This window comes from Musa acuminata, chromosome BXJ1-10 (assembly GCF_036884655.1).
Source record: "Musa acuminata AAA Group cultivar baxijiao chromosome BXJ1-10, Cavendish_Baxijiao_AAA, whole genome shotgun sequence".
Classification (NCBI taxonomy): domain Eukaryota; kingdom Viridiplantae; phylum Streptophyta; class Magnoliopsida; order Zingiberales; family Musaceae; genus Musa; species Musa acuminata.
In genome coordinates this window covers 33066701-33089494 of record NC_088336.1, presented here as the reverse complement: position 1 = coordinate 33089494, position 22794 = coordinate 33066701, and the positions used below count along the sequence as shown (strand labels likewise).

The 22794-nt window shown below is 39.0% G+C and overlaps 3 protein-coding genes across 3 annotated transcripts; all 3 read left to right on the top strand.

Moving 5' to 3' along the window:
• Positions 1-339: 339 nt before the first annotated feature.
• LOC103969966 (WRKY transcription factor 72A) lies at positions 340-3237 on the top strand. Its single transcript, XM_009383597.3, has 4 exons — positions 340-554; positions 1566-2090; positions 2182-2295; positions 2367-3237. The coding sequence occupies exons 1-4, from the start codon at positions 480-482 to the stop codon at positions 3096-3098; spliced, it is 1446 nt and encodes a 481-aa protein (XP_009381872.2). The 5' UTR covers positions 340-479; the 3' UTR covers positions 3099-3237.
• A 5827-nt stretch (positions 3238-9064) lies between these two features.
• On the top strand, positions 9065-9689 carry LOC103969441 (uncharacterized). The gene has a single exon (XM_009382961.3). It carries the CDS (start codon positions 9090-9092, stop codon positions 9528-9530), a length of 441 nt encoding a protein of 146 aa, XP_009381236.2. The 5' UTR covers positions 9065-9089; the 3' UTR covers positions 9531-9689.
• A 449-nt stretch (positions 9690-10138) lies between these two features.
• LOC103969964 (aminopeptidase M1-like) lies at positions 10139-21120 on the top strand. The gene is made up of 19 exons (XM_065084902.1): positions 10139-10394; positions 10466-10611; positions 10690-10792; positions 12136-12322; positions 12415-12508; positions 12693-12846; positions 13041-13145; positions 13248-13364; positions 14830-14943; positions 16641-16823; positions 17050-17338; positions 17408-17529; positions 17608-17705; positions 18544-18721; positions 18798-18912; positions 18998-19065; positions 19152-19229; positions 20619-20696; positions 20808-21120. The coding sequence occupies exons 1-19, from the start codon at positions 10161-10163 to the stop codon at positions 21003-21005; spliced, it is 2661 nt and encodes an 886-aa protein (XP_064940974.1). The 5' UTR covers positions 10139-10160; the 3' UTR covers positions 21006-21120.
• The last annotated feature ends 1674 nt before the right edge of the window (positions 21121-22794 follow it).

Here is a 22794-nt window from a genome sequence, read left to right as displayed (position 1 = left end):
GATAAATCCTCTTTCATACTCTTATTATAGGTTTGCTTGCAGAGGACAAGTCAAGAATTGTAGAGAGAGAGAGAGAGAGAATGGTTTATTGTATATGTCCCATCCGCCATGAGCAAACTTCCGTGAATGATTGGTGGACGACGGCGCCGACAGTTGACCGACGGAGGAGGGTGTGAAGAAGCTTCACCTACTCGGAGAAACTTCAAACGGGTCTGCGGACTGCGGCTTTGAGGAGAGTTCTCTGATGAGCTAAAAGCTTACGACATGCATGCGCATGCATGTCGCGAACGTTGAAACCCCTTCTATTTCTTCTTCTTCTTCTTCCCTCGTTTTGTTTGTCTCTGTGATCTTTGGAGCTGTTGACATCGTGAGACGTATGGCCTGTTAGAGAAGCTCTCGGTTCCAGTCAACGACAGGAAGCTTCTCTTTATAAGGAGAGAAAAGGAGTGCGAGATAGAGGCGGAGGAGATTGCTCGGCCATGCTGGCGTTCAAAGGAGCTGCTGTTAAAGAGGAGGTATGTGCCGCCGATGAACGGAGCGTAGAAGTTGGAAAGGTTTGGCTTCTTCTTCCGCTCTCAAAACCTTTCTTCTTGTTTCATCGATTTCACTAGGGATGAACAAAGCACAGGAAGCTATTTCCTCTTCATGCATGATTCGTGGAAGATTAGCCATGTCAAGTCCCTTTAGCCCACATATGATTACAAATTCCTGACAAATTAGTGCATCTCCGGACAGTGAAATCGAACTGTTCATTCGTTGAATTCTCTGCGATCCTAAACACTCTTCACCAAGTCATCTTCTCCAAACCATAGGCATGGATCTTTCAGTTTTCAGTGATTACAGAACTATTCTGTCCTCTCTTATCTCTGCGATTTCATGTTATAATTCGAGAAGAGAAGACCAGCTCTCTTTGTTTGCTTTGTTAAAGATTATGAGTGTCCATTCCTTGCTCCAAGATCTAGGAAAAAGATAAACTACCTACCTGATTTCTTGATGTTCTTCAGCAGCCTCGCAACCTGATTTAGCTTTTGATCTTGTTAAAGAGAACTTAAATGATTGGGATTCCAAAGGCCTTTTAGAATCTCAAGTTGGCAGTAGTATGCAAATCTGTATCTACTTAGATAGTCATGTTATCAGTCTTCAGCTTCCAGTATAAAGATCACAGCTGCTTCTAATAATGGTTTGATGGTGTAAACCTAATTATGTTTTCTTTGGTTCTTTTTCTTTTTCTTTATTGATTTGTTTGTTTTCTTCAATTCCGTAACGATATAAATATATACATACGAGACCTTCGGACGTAATATTCAAAAGAGATGAAATGATTAATGTTAGTGAGACAATTTTTTTTAATAAAAATTATAAATAAAAAAATTAAATAATCTAAGTTTAACTAAATATATAACTTTCATCGACATCTCCTTAGATCCACTTAGAGGGTGCAACTAATATGCATGAATGAAATTATTTTTTGGTTAATAAATAGCTTTTCCAGACTTGGATATATTCTGCAGAATCACAATGAAACCTCTTTCATTAAGGTTGTAATTTTTATTTGGTATTCATAGGAGGAGCAACTAAAAAATACTAAAACGGAAATGGATGAAGTGAGGGAAGAGAATGATAGATTGAAGACGATATTAGCTCACATTATCAAAGAATACCAGCATCTCCAAAAGCAGTACTTCGATATAGTTCAGCAAGAGCAATCTAAAAGGCCTCTCGAGACCACCAATCCCAGCGACGTGGAAGAACCTGATGAACTCGTCTCACTGAGCCTTGGAACCAGTTCAACTGGGCAAAAGAAGGAAGACGTGATCAGCACAAAGAAAGAAAGAGAAGAAGATGGAAAAGGTCTCACTCTCGGACTGGGCTGCAGATTTGAAGGAACCAGAAAGAGGAGTCCCAATGAGCACGAGTCAAACCTCTGCTCGAACAGTAGCTCCGAAGAAGCCAAGGAAGAAGAGCCAGGGGAGCCACGGCCACCGACCGAGATACTGATGAGTCTCGGAACTGGTGATGATGAGGTCCCGCAGCAGCTCCCGGTGAAGAAAGCTCGTGTGACTGTCAGAGCAAGATGCGATGCCCCAACGGTGTGCATTCTCTACAAGATTAATGTCAAATCAACGATTGGAGTTCCTACGTGATCGTGATGTTGATATCAACAAGTTGGGTTTATTGCAGATGATTGATGGATGCCAGTGGCGGAAGTATGGGCAGAAAATTGCGAAAGGGAATCCCTGTCCACGAGCATACTACCGATGCACAGTTGCAATGGGATGCCCAGTGAGGAAGCAGGTGACGATTTCTTCCTTCACCGTTAATTTGTCGACGTCATTCTCCATCTTTATGTTCGTATCATGTTTCAGGTGCAAAGATGTGCAGAGGACATGTCGATCTTGATCACCACCTACCAGGGCACCCATAACCATCCTCTTCCGATGTCAGCCACCGCCGCCGCCGCCGCCGCCGCCGCAAGCATGCACCTGTCGGGCTCATCGGCCTCCGAACAGGGCATGGAGGAAGCCATTGGATCACTGTCGTCCTCCTCCGCCGCAATCACGAGCCTGAGTGGCCTGAACTTTGGCCTGCTGGGGAGCACTTTGAGTGCGAGACAACAATCTTCCTATCTCCCAATTCCTTCACCCTCGCCAGCTTCTTCCTATTCCACCATCACGCTGGATCTCACTGCACCACCGTCATCCACATCCCAACTCAGTCAGCTCGGCAGATTCCCGTGGTACTCCTCCACGAGGTTCAACTTCCCATCCTCGGAGTCCTCCACCGTACCAGCATCATGGAGCAACGGGTACTTGAGCCATGAGTTTCGTGCATATCACGATAGGCCATCTCAGGACTCGTTCTGTCAGTCGATCCTACAGAAGGCCATTGACGCGACTACAGCTCCTGCTCTAAACCAGCATCCACTGGCGGACACGATCGCGAAGGCTATCACGTCGGATCCCAACTTCCAGTCGGCGGTAGCAGCGGCCGTAACGTCGTACGTCGGAGACCACAGAAGCCGAAACGGGAAAGAGGATGTAACCCATGGCATGAAGCTGAAGCGGAAAATCGTTCCAACTGTGAGATTTGATTTATAGTTATCTAGATAATTATCATGATCTAGTAGTTATAGGGTAGTTTCAATAACTACCTCAATCATAGGTGACATAGTGATATGAATAGTTACCACTAGGTCCTATAAATAGGACCATAGTTCATGAAATAAGGTATATAAAGAGTGTGTGCACTTGAAAATATCTTGTAAGTGTTCTTGTCAATCTTCTCGGGCAAATACTATAAATTTTGGAGTATCAAGATGAAGACACTATTCAAGTTTCAAGATCTTTGGGACTTAATAAAGAATGGATATGCAGATTCCTCTAAAACTAGACACTCCGCAGATTCTAATAAGTTCATTGTCAACCTGTTCAAATTCTGATTCCTCGGATAAAACCCCTCCGAAAAATTTCAGATCACTAACAGAAATTTATGGTTTGTTTATTTTAGATCCTATAAAACTTGGGAGCTAATGGATCTACCGAAAGAAAATAAAGTTATTAGGTTAAAATGGATGTTCAAAACAAAGTTTAATGCAAATGGAAGTATCCAAAAGCATAAGGCTCTGATACTTTTTCTCCGGTTTGATTTGAAATCGTGAGAACTTTTTTCGTCAGCTCACTTGAGTTGGCATGTTTATCAATTTGATATGAAATCTGCGTTTTTAAATAAAGATTTACACGAATAGGTTTTTGTTACTTAAGGTTTTTTGGTTAAAATAATGAAGAAAATATGTATAAGCTAAGAAAAGCCTTTTATGGGTTTAAACAAGTTCCGAGAGCATGTTACTCTTTATTGAACATAATATTTATTATTATTTTATTCAAAATAGATTTAAAAGGAGCAGTGAACCTACTCTTTATTAAAAAATGAAGGTGAACATAATATTCTAATTGTTTGCTTCTATATTGACGATATTATATATATGGGTTCATATAACTCTTCTGTAGCAGAATTTAAAAAATGCATGATGAATAGTTTTGAAATGTCAAATCTAGGTCTACTGCACTATTGTCTTGGGTTGGAAGTGAAGCAAGGATCAGATGAAATTTTTATTTCACAAAAAAAGTATGCAATGGATCTACTAAAAAAATCTAACATGATTAATTGTAAAGTTGCAGTAACACCCATGAATGTAAATGAGAAATTGAAACTTAAAGATGGTACAAGTCTGATAAACGTAATACACTATAGAAGTTTGGTTGGAGGTTTGATTTATCTAACTCATACTCGACTATATATTGCATTCTCTATTGGTGTAGTATCTAGATTTATACATAGCTCAAGCAAACATCATCTCGGAGCTATTAAAAGAATTATATGTTATATTGCTGAAACTACAAATTATGGTATTTGGTATTCTCATAATTTTAATTGTAAATTATTTGATTTCACTAATAGTGATTATGCAGGAGCTTTAAATGATTGAAAGAGTACTTCGGGTAATATTTTTAGCCTCGGATCGAGAGCTATATCTTGGAGTTCTAAAAAGCAAGCAACAACTGCGTTATCGACATAGGAAGCAGAATATGTAGCCGTAACATTAATAGCTTGTCATGCAATATGACTTAAAAAGACTTCTTGAAGATCTTTATTAAGAACAAAAAGAAGCAACAGAAATATTTTATGACAATAAAGCTACAATTGCAATGATGAATAATCCAACATTTCATGGAAGAACGAAGTATATAGAGATACGCTATTATTTCATCCGAGATCTTGTAGCAAGTGGAGTCATAGCAATAAAGTTTTGTGGAACAGATGAACAAGTTACATATATCCTCATCAAATTGCTTTCAATTCAAAAGTATGTTTATTTTATGTCGTAAATTGGTGTATGCAACTATGAATCAAGGGGGAGTGTTGAGATTTGATTCATAGTTATCCAAGTAATAATCATGATCTAATAGTTATAGGGTGATTTCAAATTATCTCAATCATGGGTGACATGGTGATATGGATAGTTACCACTAGGTCCTATATATAGGACCATAGTTCATGAAGCAAAGTATATAAAGAGAGTGTGCACCTGAAAATATCTTGAAAGTGTTTTTATCAATCCTCTTGTTTTAAATACTACAATAGCTCCTCCATCCCCAACACCAACTCCTCAGTTCCACACTTACCCGCTGCAATGCCGATTGCGAATGCTTGTGCATCGAGCTAACCCTTCGAGTTCGAGCCAGCAGCCGAACTCGTTATTCCTTCAGCCATCACTGAGCTTTCCCGGCTCAAAGAGTGCCTCTGCCAAGATGGTGGAAGCATAAACCGACAACCATATGTAGCTTCAGATTTATTTTCTCGTATACTTCAAATAATATTAAAAAATAAAATATTTAAATCATGTTCATATTTAAGCATCTATCGGAATTAAAACTAATCCAATCCGAATCGATTCATTAAAAGTTTGATTTTGAAAACTATAAATGATTTTAATTTAAAATATTTTGTACTTTAATTAATTGATTTAAGTTGAATCAAATTAATTTTAATTAAAAAATATCAATCCAATTAAAAGATCTCAAACATTGGTGTTGACCTAATTTTAATATTATAGATATTAACAATTAGATTCAAACGGATATGAACATCCCTGGTAAGTTTCCAGATAGGATCCTAATGTAGATGCTTATCTCTACGTCATCGCTTCGGTTGCACGTTGTCTCGTCTCTGATGAGCTTAGACCGGTCCTGGAGACAGTCAACTGGCCACATCAACGTTCCTTGGTCAACAAGACAGATGCTGAGAGCGAGGGAGTAGGTCTCTGGGCAGATCCCACTTCTATCTCGATGCGTTTGTCCTCGTCCTCCTTCCTTGGGCACGAAGGAAAAGGTTTTTGAGTGGGTCCCGTCACGGACGGACAGGTTGATGGCGTTTGACACTTGTCGTCACGTCTATTTTGACAACGAAATCGCGTGTGACTGTGACAAACCATTTCTCCTACTCGGTCGATTGCAAGCCACGCTTCGCTTCCGATCGACGCATCATACAGAATGAGAACATCAGATGGTTGGTCTATATGCATCGACCATCGTCCTCCCGGGACTCATCATCTCATGGAAGGAGCCGGAGGCACCAAGCTCAGCCACCACCATTACGATAGCAGACCAGCAGCACCGCCGGACGGCGATGTCTGCTCCAGTTTGCTCTGCAGCCTTCTCAACAAATCTGCCTTGCTCTACCTCAGCATCAACGTCATCGTCTCCGCTTACCATTCGCGCAGCACCCCATCGACGCTAACCTTCATCCTTTTCTCTTACTTCGACTTGCTGTGTCTCTTCTTCTGCCTCAGGCGGTTCGAGAGGCTTGGTCCGGGCAGCTCGCCGGAAAAGAAAGCGAGGATGAAGGCGGCTATTTGGTTGCTGGCCACGGCGCTCAACCTCGCTTTTGCTTGGAGAGTCTCCGAGACCGTGCCATGGCAATTAGCAGCTGCCGTGTGGGCCTTAGCAGGATGCGTTGCTGTCGGCGGATGCTATGGCTTCTTCCTGTACAAAGAGCATGCTTAGTATTGGCCTCTTGAAGTATAAATTAAATGCAAACCATATATGTGCTCGGATAATGATCGATCCATATTATGGTGCTTCTTTTGCTACGTTCTTGTGAACGATCATGTTGGTCTTTCTACATAAATGTACAATGAATTTGTGATTATACTACATGTATATATATATATATATATATATATATATATATATATATATATATTCGTATCTTTTTTACAATAAGAATTTTGGTTGATCAATCATTAATCCGAACATTTCGTCGAAGCAATGTTAAATCAACAAAAAAGGATCGTATGTGCTTACGTTTCGTTTCGCGGCATTTCCGTCAGCGGTGACGAACATTTCGTTGTCAACGGAATCTGCAGTCAACGCGTTTATGGGGATGCAACTATATATATATTCTCCTTGCTGCCTTCCCATGCCCATCCGGAATCAGCTGCCTCGCTCAACCATGGAAGGAGTCGAACACAAGCAGCAGGGACATCAGGGCGATGACAACCCTCCACCAGTGCCGGCGGCCCAACACGGTGGTGCTCGTGGCGGTTGGCAACTCGACCCCGCAATCCTTGCTCTGCTGTTCCTCAGCGTCAATGTCGCGATCGGCGTCTACAGGTCGCGCGGTGACCTGTCAACGTTGGCCTTTCTGTTCTTCTCTTATGTCGACCTGCTCCTGCTCTTCTTCTGCCTCAGGAGGTTCGAGCGGCTCACTGCGGACGCCCGGCCGGAGGAGAAGACGAGGCTTAAGGCGACTGTTTGGCTTCTGTCGACCGCTCTCGTGGTGGCTTTCAGCTGCAGAGTCTCGGAGGTAATGCCATGGGCTTTAGCGGTTTTGGTTTGGGTTATGGCGGGATCCGTCACAGTTGGCGGATTCTACGCTCTCTTTCTGTTCGAGGAGAAGGATGATAAGAGGGAACGATGATGTTCTTCGTCCCTCTTCCATCTCTCTCTCTCTCTCTCTCCGTTTTCTCCCGCCGACTCAACCTCGATCTCCATCGCTGAGCTTGCAACCCGGAAGAAGCCACGCAGCCACCGCCTCCGAGGAGAAGGATGATAAGAGGGAACGATGATGTTCTTCGTCCCTCTTCCATCTCTCTCTCTCTCTCTCTCCGTTTTCTCCCACCGACTCAACCTCGATCTCCATCGCTGAGCTTGCAACCCGGAAGAAGCCACGCAGCCACCGCCTCCGAGGAGAAGGATGATAAGAGGGAACGATGATGTTCTTCGTCCCTCTTCCATCTCTCTCTCTCTCTCTCTCCGTTTTCTCCCACCGACTCAACCTCGATCTCCATCGCTGAGCTTGCAACCCGGAAGAAGCCACGCAGCCACCGCCTCCGAGGAGAAGGATGATAAGAGGGAACGATGATGTTCTTCGTCCCTCTTCCATCTCTCTCTCTCTCTCTCTCCGTTTTCTCCCACCGACTCAACCTCGATCTCCATCGCTGAGCTTGCAACCCGGAAGAAGCCACGCAGCCACCGCCTCCGAGGAGAAGGATGATAAGAGGGAACGATGATGTTCTTCGTCCCTCTTCCATCTCTCTCTCTCTCTCTCTCCGTTTTCTCCCACCGACTCAACCTCGATCTCCATCGCTGAGCTTGCAACCCGGAAGAAGCCACGCAGCCACCGCCTCCGTGGAGAAGGATGATAAGAGGGAACGATGATGTTCTTCGTCCCTCTTCCATCTCTCTTTCTCTTCTCTCTTCTTCTCCGTTTTCTCCCACCGACTCAACCTCGATTTCCATCGCTGAGCTTGCAACCCGGAAGAAGCCACGCAGCCACCGCCTCCGCAAAGCAAACAAGATAACGTGTCCGAGCAGCACCGCCTCTCCCTCAATTACTCGTCTTTTACTACTTGGACTTTGTAAAGTGACGTGCATGGCTCTCGAGAGACACGTGCATGTCCAAGTGTGCTCGTCGCAGTAAGGGTTGATGTAAAATAAATCGATTGTATCATCTCGCATTTGGTTGTATTGTTGTATTAATTTTATTGTAATAATTTATTATCAGAGACTTTGCTGGTCAGCATATTATTTTTTTTTATCTTTATATAAGTATTTTTATGTAATCGATCACAAGTAATTAAGATTTATAATTTTATTGTTATTGTTATTATTGATAGTCTGTTTGCTCGAACACCATTTGAAATGAAGCTAAAATTAACTAAATATTTAGTTGAAGAAATGAAGATAAATAATTACATATGTATCATTATTATAATAAAATACAAACACGAAATTAATTTCTCTATTATCATCCTCTCTCACTAAATTATCTAACTCTAAATGACTAGGTCGGTGGTGATAGCTTGCGTATCCGATGCATCAAATTATTCTAGAGGATAATTTCTATGTAAAGAGAAATTCATCGCAGTGTGTATAAACCAATTGAAATTTTTGGCAAATATGTTTAATCCATAATAAATTCGATGTCTTGAAATGTACGTCTTCCTTGCCTTGCAAGTGAAGTTTCGTTGCCCTATATATTAACCTAGCTCCAAGCTACCATTCTCTTGCTAGTCTCCTCTGTTCATCATGGAAAGTGATCATCGTGATCGAGCACCATCACCACCACCTCAAGCAAGAGGTGACGAACATGATCTCCTCACTTGGCTCTTAAACAACCCGCTGCAGGCCTTCGCCCTGCTCTTCCTCACCTTTAACGTGGCCGTCTCCGCCCGCACGTCCCTCGGCGACCCCTCCACGCTGTCCTTCGTGCTGTTCTCCTACGTCGACCTACTCCTGCTCTTCTTCCTCCTCAGGAAGTTCGAGCAGCTCGGCCCCGGTGACTCGCCGGAGAAGAGAAGGCGGATGAAGGCGGCCGTGTGGCTGCTGACCGCCGCGCTGGTACTTGGTTTCAGCTGGAGAGTTGCCGGAATCATGCCGTGGAGCTTGGCCGCTGTGGTCTGGGTCATGGGAGGCTCGGTCATCCTTTCTGGCTTCTATGGCCTCTTCCTGTACAAGGAACCTATGTAGAGGAGACGAACTCCGTTTCCAGCGTCCATTACTGCAACATTGTATACCGTCCTGCAGTTATCTCATCAGTCACCATAGTAATTCCATAATACTGTCGTTGCATGGATTAGTGTGTGGCACACATGTAGTTGAATTATTTCTTTCTTGATTTATAGCTTTCATCTTTTCTCAATGAAACTTGCAGTGCAAGTGTTATTAAGTGGAAAAGGCATCAGTGTGCTCCTCACAAGCGTAGGAATCAATCCTACTTTTGCCACAATATCAACGGGAATCGTGTTCTTGATGAATGGAACAAAAATTTAATTACTCTCAAAAGCTAAAGAAAGGACTCTTATGTTTCTCTCGAGAAACAACTCTATGCTTCTCTCGTCAAGTAATGAAAAGATCTAGAATGAGAATTATCAGGAATAGCCCCCAAGAAAGCGTCGTCCGTTGATTCAAAGATCAACGGCTCAGATCAGATACTGGGAGTCTCGTACAATTTGTAAGGAATGATATGAATAGCGTACAAATGGGGAAAGAGGGGTTTCTCGTAAAAAGCTCGACGGTTAGGGTCAGGGTGTAAAACTAGTCACTAAAGCCTATAAATATCGTCCAAAGAAGCAAGAAGGGGGCAAAAGGCATTGGAATATGGCGGAGGGTCAGTGCATCGAGCGCTTCAAATCGCAACCGCGCCTCCCCGGATTCGCCATTCCGAGGCGATATGATCTCTTCCTCAGGCCCGATCTCTCCTCCTGCAAGTTCGCCGGGTCCGCCCAGATCGCCGTCGACGTCGTCGACGACACCAGGTTCTTGATCCTCAACGCCGCCGACCTTGACATCGATGGCGGCTCCGTATGGTTTAGGAATCCGAGCTCCTCTAAGGTGATCTTGAATCCGCTTGCTACATTTTTCTTGGGAAGAAATTGGATTGTGAGATCATTGGATTGTCTCAGGAGGTCCGGCCGTCGGAGGTCGTTCTGGTGGAGGACGATGAGATCTTGGTGCTCCAGTTTGATGAGTTTCTTCCCCGTGGTAGCGGCGTCTTAGGTATTGGCTTTCAAGGAACGCTGAACGATAGGATGAAAGGGTTCTATAGGAGGTGATGCCCTTGCCTTGTATCGTCTCTTTCCTTCCGTTTTAGGGGTTTGTTATTTATTTATTGATTTTCCTTTCTCAGCGTGTATGAGCATAATGGGGAGAAAAAGAACATGGCTGTCACTCAGTTCGAACCTGCTGATGCTCGACGATGTTTCCCGTGTTGGGATGAGCCCGCCTTTAAGGTTAAGTTGCCTTTCTCTTTTTCCGTATCACTGATTCGTTGCAAGGGTAATATCTTTCAAGACATGCAAACTCTGTCCTAAGCATGCTGCTTAAATTTATGAAAAAAATTAGGTCTGTTTGAAAGTTGGACGTGGGTATGTTTTTGGTCGAAAAGCAACTTAACCCAACTTTCATCAGATCTACGTAGCTTTAGCCATTGATAAACTTTGGTGCATCCATCCTTTGCTTCACTTAGGTGTACAAGAACGCATTTGATCTTGTAAGGTTGTAGAACATTTTGTCAAGAAGAAAAAAAACCTTATCATTTAAGACCTCAAGATGTTACAAAGATTTCGTCACTTATGTCCTTTATCCCTTGTGCTTTATATATATGTGAAATATGATGCATATACATTGATTCATTAAAATTGTCTGCACTGCACAATAACGACCTTTTGTTTCATGTGTATATTTGCACATGTTGGTTGCCTTTCATCATAAACAAATCTCCCATGATTGCTCCCCGGTCCCTAGTGTTGTGGTGATCAGCAATAAAGTGCTGCGAGAAACTGAGAGGACAAGATGACACCCCACATTTTTTATTTACAAGATAATTGTGATTGTCCATAAAACATCATGCTGGCTTTCGCAACAGTCTAGAGCAAAAAAATGGTGAGTGACACTTCAATGGTTCTTGTGGAGTTCCTTTTTTCCCAAAAGAAAATTTTATGACCCAGACCCCACATTGGCGGGAGCCCCATGCACTGGGGTTCGTCCTTTTTTTGAAAAAAATATATGACCCAACCGTAGCTTGTGTTGCAGTGGGTTAGTATTATCACTGTAGAATTCTCCTACTATATGTAATCATAGCTCCCATGACCTGTCTGTTCTAATTTTACACCACATTGTTGATAAATAAAACTTATCACAAACTTCATCTAGTATTTCCTTGAATCAATTTACGCATGAGGATAACATCTAGGAAGAAGATCTTTATCACCTTTAACCTACCACTTGATTTTTTTCTACAGCTTAGACGACTAGGACTGGATTGACTCATATACGTAGGACACAGTATATACCCTTCTTTATTTTTTATTCTCTCAGTTCTGAAAATATATCTTGGCTGAGTAACTGAATGTTTTTATTCACTAAGGCTTGCTTTGGTAATATATGGTTGGCATGTAACATACAATAGACATAAGAGGCAAGGCTTCTCGAATATTATTGAACCTCTTATCCTGACTAAGTTGTGGTTTACTCTAATTTAATGGTACCCTTGTTGTAGTTTATCTATACATATGCCCGTTTTTTCTACTACCCTTACGACAGGACTTTCTGTTTGACCTTCATTTTTTTTCAGGCCACATTTAAAATGACATTGGAAGTGCCATCTGATACCATAGCTTTGTCAAATATGCCCGTTATGGAAGAAAAGCTTGATGGCCTTGTCAAGACTCTTTCTTTTCAGGAATCACCGATTATGTCTACATATTTAGTAGCTCTTGTTATTGGCTTGTTTGATTATGTGGAAGCCTCAACCTCTGATGGTAAGGGCCTTAGTATAACTTGGAATTTTTGTTTTCTCTTATGGTTAAGTATAGGGAGTTAGCTAATCATGTAACTGATTATGCTTGCACAGGGATAAAGGTTCGAGTGTACTGTCAAGTTGGGAAGAGTAGCCAAGGAAAGTTCGCTTTAGACGTTGCTGTGAAGACACTGGATTTATATAAAAAGTAATGCTGTCAAATTTGTGTTCGTATTTACTTGATCTTATGGCTTCTATGTATTTGGCATGCTTGCTGTTGAGGTGCTCTGATTCTTGCCGAGCAAATTTACATAGACAGTAGTGCTTATCTTTATCAGTTGATGCTTATATAGCAGAATTCAGTAACCATAATCTTAAGTAAATATCATCAGATACTTTGCTGTCCCATACTCACTTCCAAAATTGGATATGGTTGCTATTCCTGATTTTGCTGCTGGGGCTATGGAGAACTATGGTTTGGTCACATATCGAGAAACAGCATTGCTGTTTGATGATCGCCACTCTGCAGCCTCAAATAGACAACGGGTAGATTCTATGCATTTGTTTTTTTGTCCTCATTCTTGATTCATGTTCTAATAACTGATTTTTTATGCATTGGGTAATAAATTATTTTGTCATTTTACTGGTTACTTTCAGTATAAACTCATATAGGAAATAGTGAGCAGCATCTTTTATTTAATATGCCCATAACAATATTAACAAATAAAAAAATTCTTTAGGTGGCTGTTGTTGTAGCTCATGAGCTTGCACACCAGTGGTTTGGGAATCTTGTAACAATGGAATGGTGGACTCACTTATGGCTAAATGAGGGGTTTGCGACATGGGTATTTGAATTTTGCTTTTTATTTGTCATACATAAAACTCATACATTGCACTTCTAATGGAATAATTACTGTTTTGCTCTCTTAATGCCCAAATGGTTACAGGTCAGCTATCTAGCAGCAGACTCCTTGTTTCCTGAATGGAAAGTTTGGACCCAATTTCTTGATGAGACCACCATGGGGCTTAGATTGGATGCACTTGCTGAATCTCATCCTATCGAGGTAACATTTCAATTATTCGTGTCACTAGATTTTTGAGAGGGCTGCATGGATTTTCAGTGCTACACACAACTTCATACATGTAACATAAGAAATGATATCGTGATCATCTTTTTAGATGATCTTGTGATTGACTTTTTTGTTTCACAAAACCTGGAAATGGTACTTTGGAATTTAATATAATTAAGTGGTTCTAAATTGAACATATCCTGTTAGTGTGCACTAAACTATTGTTGTTTCAAGCAATTGCTTTGGATCCCAGCATCTGGTTGGTAAACAACCTTACAATTCTAGACAATCTTTGTCCAGATCATTACATATGGATATGCATTCGTAGTCCACATATGCGAGAACATATGAAAAGAATGCAGGGCCAAGCAAGTGCCAATGTATGTAGACTTACCGTTGCAAGCAGGAAGATTCTTTCCATGACGCAAGCGCCAGTCACCCAGATCAAAAAAGAGCAACTTACTAATACACCGAGATCCACACTACACATATATGAGTAAATAAACATTAAGATATTGAATACTTCTTGGAGTGGACATATGTCTCCTGTCTGGTTATGATAATAATAAGATAGATCATGCTATTATCATCTTGATCTTTTATTATATTATACTTTTGTAATCTACTTGTAAATTTGCTATTTGTTTGTTAACCCAAATATAATGGATTATCTTAATTTTGAGTATTTTGCAGCTGCAGCCTGGGCTATTCCTTGGGCTATGGCTTCTTTAGGCTTATTGATAGCATGGTGTGTTGTATGGAATAATCCGATTCCAAAATCCTATACATCAAATTTAGTTTGGGTTACTTTGACCATTGTGCATAAACTCAGTTAAACAAGACTTTTATGGCTATTGATCCTAAATAGCATATATAGCTCGATCCAGTCCAATTTTGATTTTTGCCGAAATGGACAACCCTGATTTTGGCCCTGATTTTTTAACCATTTACATGGTGGTGATATGATAGTGGCTAATTGAACTTATTTTGTCGCTTGGAATTTCTGATTGTTTTGACCAATCCAATGGCAACTGATGGTAATAGTAGGAAATGCCATTCTGGTTAGTGTTATTCTTCTTGCTGACAAAACTGGGGTTGATAAAATGTTTCTTTTTAATACTAACACTGACAGTAATTAGTTTCAAGCTCTAACACACTGATGTTGCAATGCAAATAACTATAATAATCAGCACAGGTTTAGATATTTTATTGTTAGTTTTGCTACATATGATGATGTTGCAATACAAATAACTATAATAATCAGCACATGTTTAGATATTTTATTATTATTTTTGCTACATAAGGATGTGTAAAGCCTTGGTGGTAATTTCAGTAATTATTTGGTGTGTTCACCAGAGTTTTACGACACATTTAATATTTAAAAAGTTTGGTAAGGATCTTTTTGTATGACATTTAACTGTTTATGCTGTCATAAAAATTTTCATGTCATATGTTTTAGGTTGATATAAATCATGCCAGTGAGATTGATGAAATTTTTGATGCTATAAGCTATAAAAAGGGAGCCTCTGTTATTAGGATGTTGCAAAGTTACCTTGGCGCTGAGTGCTTTCAGGTTTGTCTTCTTGTTTCTGGACTTCATTCTGCAAACTTTACACTATTTCTAGATAAATATAATGTGGGGTTCATGAGTCCGTTATCTTATTAACTCATTTTGTTACAAGATATTTCTTGACCAGTAGTTTTAATGCTGCCACTTCTGAGTATAAGTAGTATCACTTCTTCAATTTCAATGATTTCTTGTTCATTAACTTGTCCATAAACAAAGCCTGTTAATTTTTAGGTGTTGGTTTATTTTGTTAACACATACTGATTTGACTCTGGTCCATTTAAATTTTCTCTTCGTGATTTATTTTCTGAAGCTATTAATTGCTAACCTTGTTTTTAGAGATTAAATTTATATTGCAGTGAAAGCATGTCTCTTGATCATGCCATGTCAGTCTGTTCGTCTGTGCTGGAATATATTGGTTGATGTTTTATGAGAGGCACACCACATTGGAATACATCATATCATTTTTCGTTGAATTTTTAATTTTTTAATTTTTTTGTCTTGGCGAAATATTTTGGAAGAAAACCTTGTTGTCATCACAGTCGTACAATTATGTCCATTGGTTGGTTCGTTCCTTCTTCCTCCTGTTTTTTGTGTCTTTTTAATATTTAGTTGCAAATCTTGTAGAATTTTGCAACTTCTTGTTTGTTTATGCTTTTCACCATCATAGACTTCCAACTAAGGGTCCCTTTCACAGACTAAGTGCTCAGTATACTCAATTAAATTCCCATGTATATGTCAAGAAAATTACAATATTCATTTTGTCATCCTGAATCACACATTAGATTTTCTGCAGGGGAAAAATTAAAATAAATTCTGATTACATGGTGCTAAATATCAGGTTTACCAAGAGAGTATGCCAAGTGAGAGAGATAATGCCATACCACTCTAAAGGTAGGCAGTCAGTTTGAGATCTTGAAATGTGAATCAATGTCCGTTCATCAAGTACCTTGCAAATAGGACTCACACTTGCGGTTAAAAAGAGTGTTTTGATTAGACTTGATATCTTGTGGTCTACATGTCAAGTTCCATATCACTGGACTTCATGGCAGTTTCTCACACTTTGTGTAGAACTTATTACAGTTCGTGGGGCGAATTTCATGCCAGGAGCTGGTGTCTCTGAAGTGTTAAGGTTGTCGTAAACTGTATTCATGAGTAGTAGTTAGTAGCATTTATCCATCGCTTGCAGTTCATGAGACTATGTTTCCTCAGTATGTTTAATCCAAAAAGTATATGCAGGTATCTAACAACCTATTGAATAGGTATGCAAGACAAGTTTGATTATTTTTGGTGATTCTTGTAATCTCAATAAATGTGGAACTTGATACAGTTCAATAGAAGCTTGCTATTATTTTGCCTCGAGTACCCTTGGAGTTCAATGTCTTATTTGACACATGTAATAAGCAGGTATATGTCAGCCTCCTAGCGAGTTACTGTTTGCAAAACTAGTATGGGAGCCTTGTTTATATGAGACATCTTGGTGCAGGTGTTTCATGCCATGTGTTTTGACATCTAGTACACTTGCTGATAGATGGTTGAAGTGTGTAATTATCTAGTAGACCTATTCTGATAATTTATTGTTTTGAGGTCAATCTGACATGGAAGTTGTAAATGTTCTTTTGTTTACATTTTGTACATTTTGGTGGTAAAGCTCTGCGGATCTTCTTATCTAAACTTCTGACAATAATATATTTATCTTGTAGAGGTCATTGGCTTCATACATAAAAAAATTTGCCTGTTCAAATGCGAAGACTGAAGATCTATGGGCTGTTCTTGAAGAGGAATCAGGTGAACCAGTAAATATGTTGATGAATTCTTGGACAAAGCAGAAAGGTTATCCTGTTGTTTATGCAAAAGTTAACAATGGGAACTTGCAACTTGAGCAGGTTTGTTGCTGCAATGCTTGTTTTCTTCTTCTTTCTGCTCCTTTTCCCTAGGCTGAGCATGGTTGATTGTATCCTTTATCTATATTGATTTCTATGTCCTTATATAACATATAGACTTACTCCATTTAACATGTATGTGCAATTTACAAATTGTCATATGCTATTACCACCCAGTGCCTTTGATTTATTATCGTCTGAATTATTTTATCTTTTTTTGTCATCACAGACACAGTTTTTGTCAAGTGGGTGCGAAGGGAATGTACAATGGATTGTCCCTATTACATTATGTTGTGGTTCATATGCATCTCAGAAGAAGTTCCTATTGAAAACAAAATCTGAGAAGTTGGATGTGCCAGAACTGTTCAATCCAGAAAATCAGAAGATAAGTGGAAGTGTCTGGATTAAATTAAATGTTGACCAAACAGGCTTCTATAGGGTGAAATATGATGATGAACTTGCAGCAGGACTAAGACATGCAATAGAGGCTAATCAACTTTCTCCAACAGATAGATTTGGTACATTACTATAAAATTCTTCCCTTTTTTTGTATGGTTCTATTAACTGAAATATTGCTTCGACTATAGGTGTTTTGGATGATTCATTTGCCCTTTGTATGGCTTGTAAGCAAACATTGTCATCTTTGCTGTCTCTGATGGCCTCCTTCTCAGAAGAGGATGAATATACTGTTCTTTCTCAAATGATCACTGTGTGTCTCTCTCCATATCTTGGATGTTTTGCTCTTGCGCAATTGCAACATCTGATATAAGTACTTTTCACTGAACAGATTAGTTACAAAGTTATTAGTACTGCTGCTGATGCCACTCCAGAGTTGCTCGCGGACATCAAACAGTTCTTGATCAACCTTCTCTGGCATTCCGCAGAGTATGTGCTGTTGCATTATTTTGGCTAATTTATTTAGATATGTTGATATGTAACGATCTCTTGATTGTCTTTTTTCTTTACCGAGGTACTTCACATATAAAACATGTTGTTGATCAGTTTTTGCATGTGATGCATACTACAGGAATTCTCAAATTAAGTCTCTTTCTTCAATGACTGCTAAACATATTGTTAGGATTTACAGCAGCAAGAAATTGTAGGATGGAATTACAAACATACTTAAGGATTAGGAAAAGGAATATTAGAACTTGTTTTCTATGTTTTAGGAAGGTCTTTGATTGGAGAATTTGTTCATTGGTAAAAATCTTTTGGAAAAGTTCATACATATAACCACATGTACAATCTCCTTCAGCATTGTCCTAGTTTTAAGGAATAAAATGGGAACATAGTTTATTCTCGGTATCTGCTTATCTGTGCAAAAAAATTTTGATACCCTATAATATTAGGAAAGAAGCATTTTTTGCTTGAACAGAGATATTGGGGAAAAAATTGGGTGGGTACACATAAAACCTCCTATTTGTTTTTGTAGCACCTGAAAGCTAAAACTTGCCTGACTAGATATTTTACAGGTTATATCTAAGAGACCATAATTTTATAAAATGATGTTATTGAACATTAAGAAATTGCATTCTCTAACATAATAGGTTATATGTCATCCTTCAGCATGTTGCTTGCTCATTCTTAACAGATTTATGTTGCTACTGGTCATCTTATTACCAGGTACATAATCAATCTCCCAAAACAATGGTTTTGGAGGATTTAGTGACATCGATATCTTTTTTCTTGTGGTGTTTGATTTCCTGGGTAATTTCTTCTACAGGAAGCTAGGTTGGGATCCCAAAAGCAATGAAGGCCACTTGGATGCAATGTTAAGGGGAGAGTTGTTGACCTCTCTTGCAGAATTGGGGCATGATATTACTACTAAAGAAGCAGTCAGACGTTTTTATGCCTTCCTAGATGACAGAAATACATCACTTCTTCCTCCAGATATAAGGAAGGTAAGGATTTGGCTTTAAATCTTCAATTTTCATACTCATTACTCATTGTTGATGTTTCATTTAAAATGTCCTGTAGGCTGTATATGTTGCTGTGATGCAGACTGTCAACAGTTCGAACAAACTAGGATATGAATCTCTTCTGAGGGTTTACAGAGAAACTGATCTAAGCCAAGAAAAAGGCCGTATATTAAGTATGTTGATATAAAGTTCTATCTGAAAGTGAAGAAGTTTGAATTGTTTTGTGATCTTGAAGGTCTTTTTCTTCATTTGAGCTAGGTGCCCTAGCATCCAGTCCTGATCCTGCTGTTGTTCTTGACGCCCTAAACTTTCTACTGTCTTCAGAGGTAATATTTCCTTTTCTTCATGATTAGATATTTTTTTTCCAATCTCAACCTCTTCCATTGATAACTTGTTTTGATTTTCTTTTCAGGTTCGGAATCAAGATGCTGTTTTTGGGCTTGCTGGAATTAGTAAAGAAGGGCGAGATGTTGCATGGGTGTGGCTGAAGGTACCCAGTTATTAGGTTTAAGAATATCATGTTAGTACCACTAAATAAATTAGAAAAGAACTTTACCTATATTGTGGCATGTATTCTTTTCTGAAATGCTACTTGCCTGACTTAATGTTTGTTGTCCTTATTTTTGCAGTACGACTTTCATTTTTAATCAGCTTGCTTGCTTATGTTCTTTTAGATATTTTTTCCCTATAAGCAGCTAAATCGAAGGATGTGTTGTCAGATACTTCTAAGGTATATAAGGGAAGAATGTCAGGAGTGGCAGACAAAAATAGTCCTCTCTAAGTTGGACAACAACCAGAGATTCTAGTGACATTATTGGATTCCATATTTACAGGATGAATGTTTTTTTATTAATCTCACCTTATTTAGAATATCATGATCATTAATGTTCTAGAAGTGCATTGATGTTAGAGAAGTGGGTAAGTTGTCATCTATTTTCTAGGAAATGTGGCAATCTTCAAAGCTGCCTAGAAATCAAAATATGTTAAAATTCTCAAGAAAGACAAAAAATTGAGCACTCAATATCCAAATATCTATCCACACAAATTGCAAGCTTCAGTTGTTATCACTATATAAGAGGCTGGTAAACCCATTATAACAGAGGAGTAGAAGTAATTAAGGCTACTGCATTTAGTATCACGTTAGTGAACTTTCCAGTCATTGATGTATATGATTTCAGATATTTATTGTTCCAAGTATATAGAGCGCACCTCATAGAACACTGGTACCTTAAGGATCAATTGAGTTATCAAAATTTTTATTGAACTGGTATTTAAAATCATGGTATATATTGTACAAAATTGGGTCCACCAATGATTTGATGTCTTTTTGAAGACAATCCTTAAAACCATACTTAACAATAAGAGTAAAAAAATAGGATGAAAATCATTTACAAAGTACCCTAAACAAATTCAACTGAAACCCAATCTGACTAAAGTTCTAAATTGCACCCTTGACTAAATGACCTTGGTCTCTGCATCACATAATTTATAATTCTTTTGTGTATATGGATTTGCTTGCGACTTATGAAATGCCTGTTTCACTTTTATATTAAATGGTTAGATTAGATAGTACTCAGGCGCTGCCTGCAAATATATAGGGCAAACCAACAGTTGCAGTTCAAATGTCATTTATGTTATGTTCAACAGAGCAGTGGCAAGCATTGTATGTCCTAAGTGAGGCAAAACCTAGTACTGAAACGGTTAATAAGAAAGTAGATGTTGTTCATGTTGTGGTTGACAAAGCACACTGCAGCTAGCACATAGGAATTTGTGATACCAAAATAATTGCTATGCTTTTCTTCTTTTGTTACGAAATGTTAGTATGTAGATTTTGTTTCTTATAAATGGTTTATAAGGATCGTGTGCTCTTGGGCTGCAGGAAAACTGGGATCACATTTCAAAGACATGGGGCTCTGGATTTCTGATCACCCGCTTTATCAGTTCCATCGTGTCACCGGTCTATATCGATTTCTTTTCTAGTTATTCTAATTGCTGCTTTCTGAGGCAGATAAGCATTCTCACAATAAAAATACTAAAATGGCCATTTGTCTGGCTGCTGTCTTTTCAGTTCAACTCGGATGAGAAAGCCAATGAAATAGAAGAATTTTTTGCAAGCCGGACTAAACCTTCCATCACCAGAACGGTGAAGCAAAGCATTGAGCGAGTCAGAAACAATGCAAAGTGGGTTAAGAGCATCGGGAGCGAGCAGTCGCTTGGAGACATTGTGAAGGAGCTTGCAGACAACAAGTTGCACCCATCGCTTTGATATCAGATCCCTCTTGTTGGCAACACGTAAGTAGAACTAACTCTTTGGCAACAATGTGTGTTTGAAACGATGTAGCTCTATCAGTATATCAATAAAACAAGTTTCAACTTTTTGTCGTCTGGTGAATCAGGACAGTTACAGATCAATTAATATCGTACCATACGTATGACAACTGCTATAGTATTATATCGCTCATTTTAACAAATGCCAGTGATATTTATTTTTTTTTGGGTTTGAAGTTCTATAATTGGAAGGTCAATAAGGTAGAGTAATAGATCCATCGTCCTACTTAACATGCAAAGCAGCCGATGAAGACGAAACCGCCATCACCTCTTCTTGAGTGAAAAAAACCTATGAAAGGCTTATGAATGGTCCAAAATACCAACCTCCATTTATTTACACCTCTGTGGCATTATTGATTGACAAATTTGTTTGTAGCAGTTGAGTTACATTTGTCCAGTGGCCAGCTTCCTTCTCTCTTCTGTTATGATTGCATCTTTTCTTGTACAAATCCTTTTTATTTCTGATGGTATTTCAACTTTTAATGTCAGATATAATTGGAAAATATATCAAAATCCTTTTTATTTCTTGCACAAGTCTGTTTTTTTTTTTTGGTGTTAAAGCAGACTTATAAAAGATACATCAAAATATCAATTTATAATAAATATTAATCAGAACAACATAAACAATAGAATAATAAATCAATCATAAAATGAGACATCGAATTTTTACTTTAAAAAACTCAATGTGAAAAAAAAAAGATGTCATAATTCACTTTAAACTTTTACTATTATCAATAATAATAATATATTTATAATAAGTCTTATTCAGAATAAATAACTAGAGGATCATAATAACATAAAGAACATATATCTTGGCTCAATAATAATATATCATCATTATTATAATTAAGATGATAGAGTTTATTGTAAGAATTTTTTATATGAAATTTGAACTAAAATTGTTAGTAGTTTGATCATTTAGTAAAAATCTCAAAATCATAAATTTCTCTTTCTCTCTCAGTTACTTTTGTATGCGTCATGGTTTCACACGCAACTCTCAAAATCTTAACTTTCATTATCTTTTCTTGATTTCTAGGTATACCTAGAAAATTAGCGAGGGAGAGAGAGAGAGAGAGAGAGAGAGATGAACGTGGCTGACTTGGGCCACTATCCTCCAAAACCATAATATTTCTTTTTTATTTTATCTTGTGGTGGGCCAGCGAAGGTTGAACGAAGAAAAGAAATGGGCATGTTGAACCAAGAAATGCGGATGGTGTAATGTGCATCTTCTTGTGTGCCAGCCATGGTTGGACCAAGAAATAGATAGGGGAATTTGGTTTTTAGGGACCGAACAATGATAGGAACCACACAATGAAGGGTGTGGTTTGGAGTGGTGTGCTTCCCCGCTATCATATGATAGTAGGGATTCGCATTTCTTGGTTCAACCATGGCTGGAAACACATTACATACATAGATCATGAAAGTGGTAATTGAAAGAGAGAGAGAGAGAGAGCAAAAGTTATTTCATGACGAAAACTTTTGAGATACCTCCGAACCTTGTGATCAATTGGTACCTCCACAAGGTTTGGAGGTATCAATTGGATTTCTTATCGTTTCCACATTGGATTGGTCAAAACGATCAGAACTTCCAATCGATACTCTCCCCTCCACATTGGATTGGTCAAAATGATCAGAAATTCCAAGCGACAAACGAAGTTCAGTCAACCACGATCAGAAATTGCAAGTGCGCTGCATTCTTTCATCGACGAAAACCAGCTTAATAAAAA

Coding starts and splice junctions, on each gene's coding strand:
- LOC103969964 (XM_065084902.1), top strand. CDS start 10,161: ATGGCGGAGGGTCAGTGCATCGAGCGCTTCAAATCGCAACCGCGCCTC. Junction 10,612..10,689: donor ATGAAAGGGTTCTATAGGAG/GTGATGCCCTTG, acceptor TTCCTTTCTCAG/CGTGTATGAGCATAATGGGG. Junction 10,793..12,135: donor GGGATGAGCCCGCCTTTAAG/GTTAAGTTGCCT, acceptor ATTTTTTTTCAG/GCCACATTTAAAATGACATT.
- LOC103969966 (XM_009383597.3), top strand. CDS start 480: ATGCTGGCGTTCAAAGGAGCTGCTGTTAAAGAGGAGGTATGTGCCGCC. Junction 555..1,565: donor GGAGCGTAGAAGTTGGAAAG/GTTTGGCTTCTT, acceptor TGGTATTCATAG/GAGGAGCAACTAAAAAATAC. Junction 2,091..2,181: donor CAAGATGCGATGCCCCAACG/GTGTGCATTCTC, acceptor GGTTTATTGCAG/ATGATTGATGGATGCCAGTG.
- LOC103969441 (XM_009382961.3), top strand. CDS start 9,090: ATGGAAAGTGATCATCGTGATCGAGCACCATCACCACCACCTCAAGCA.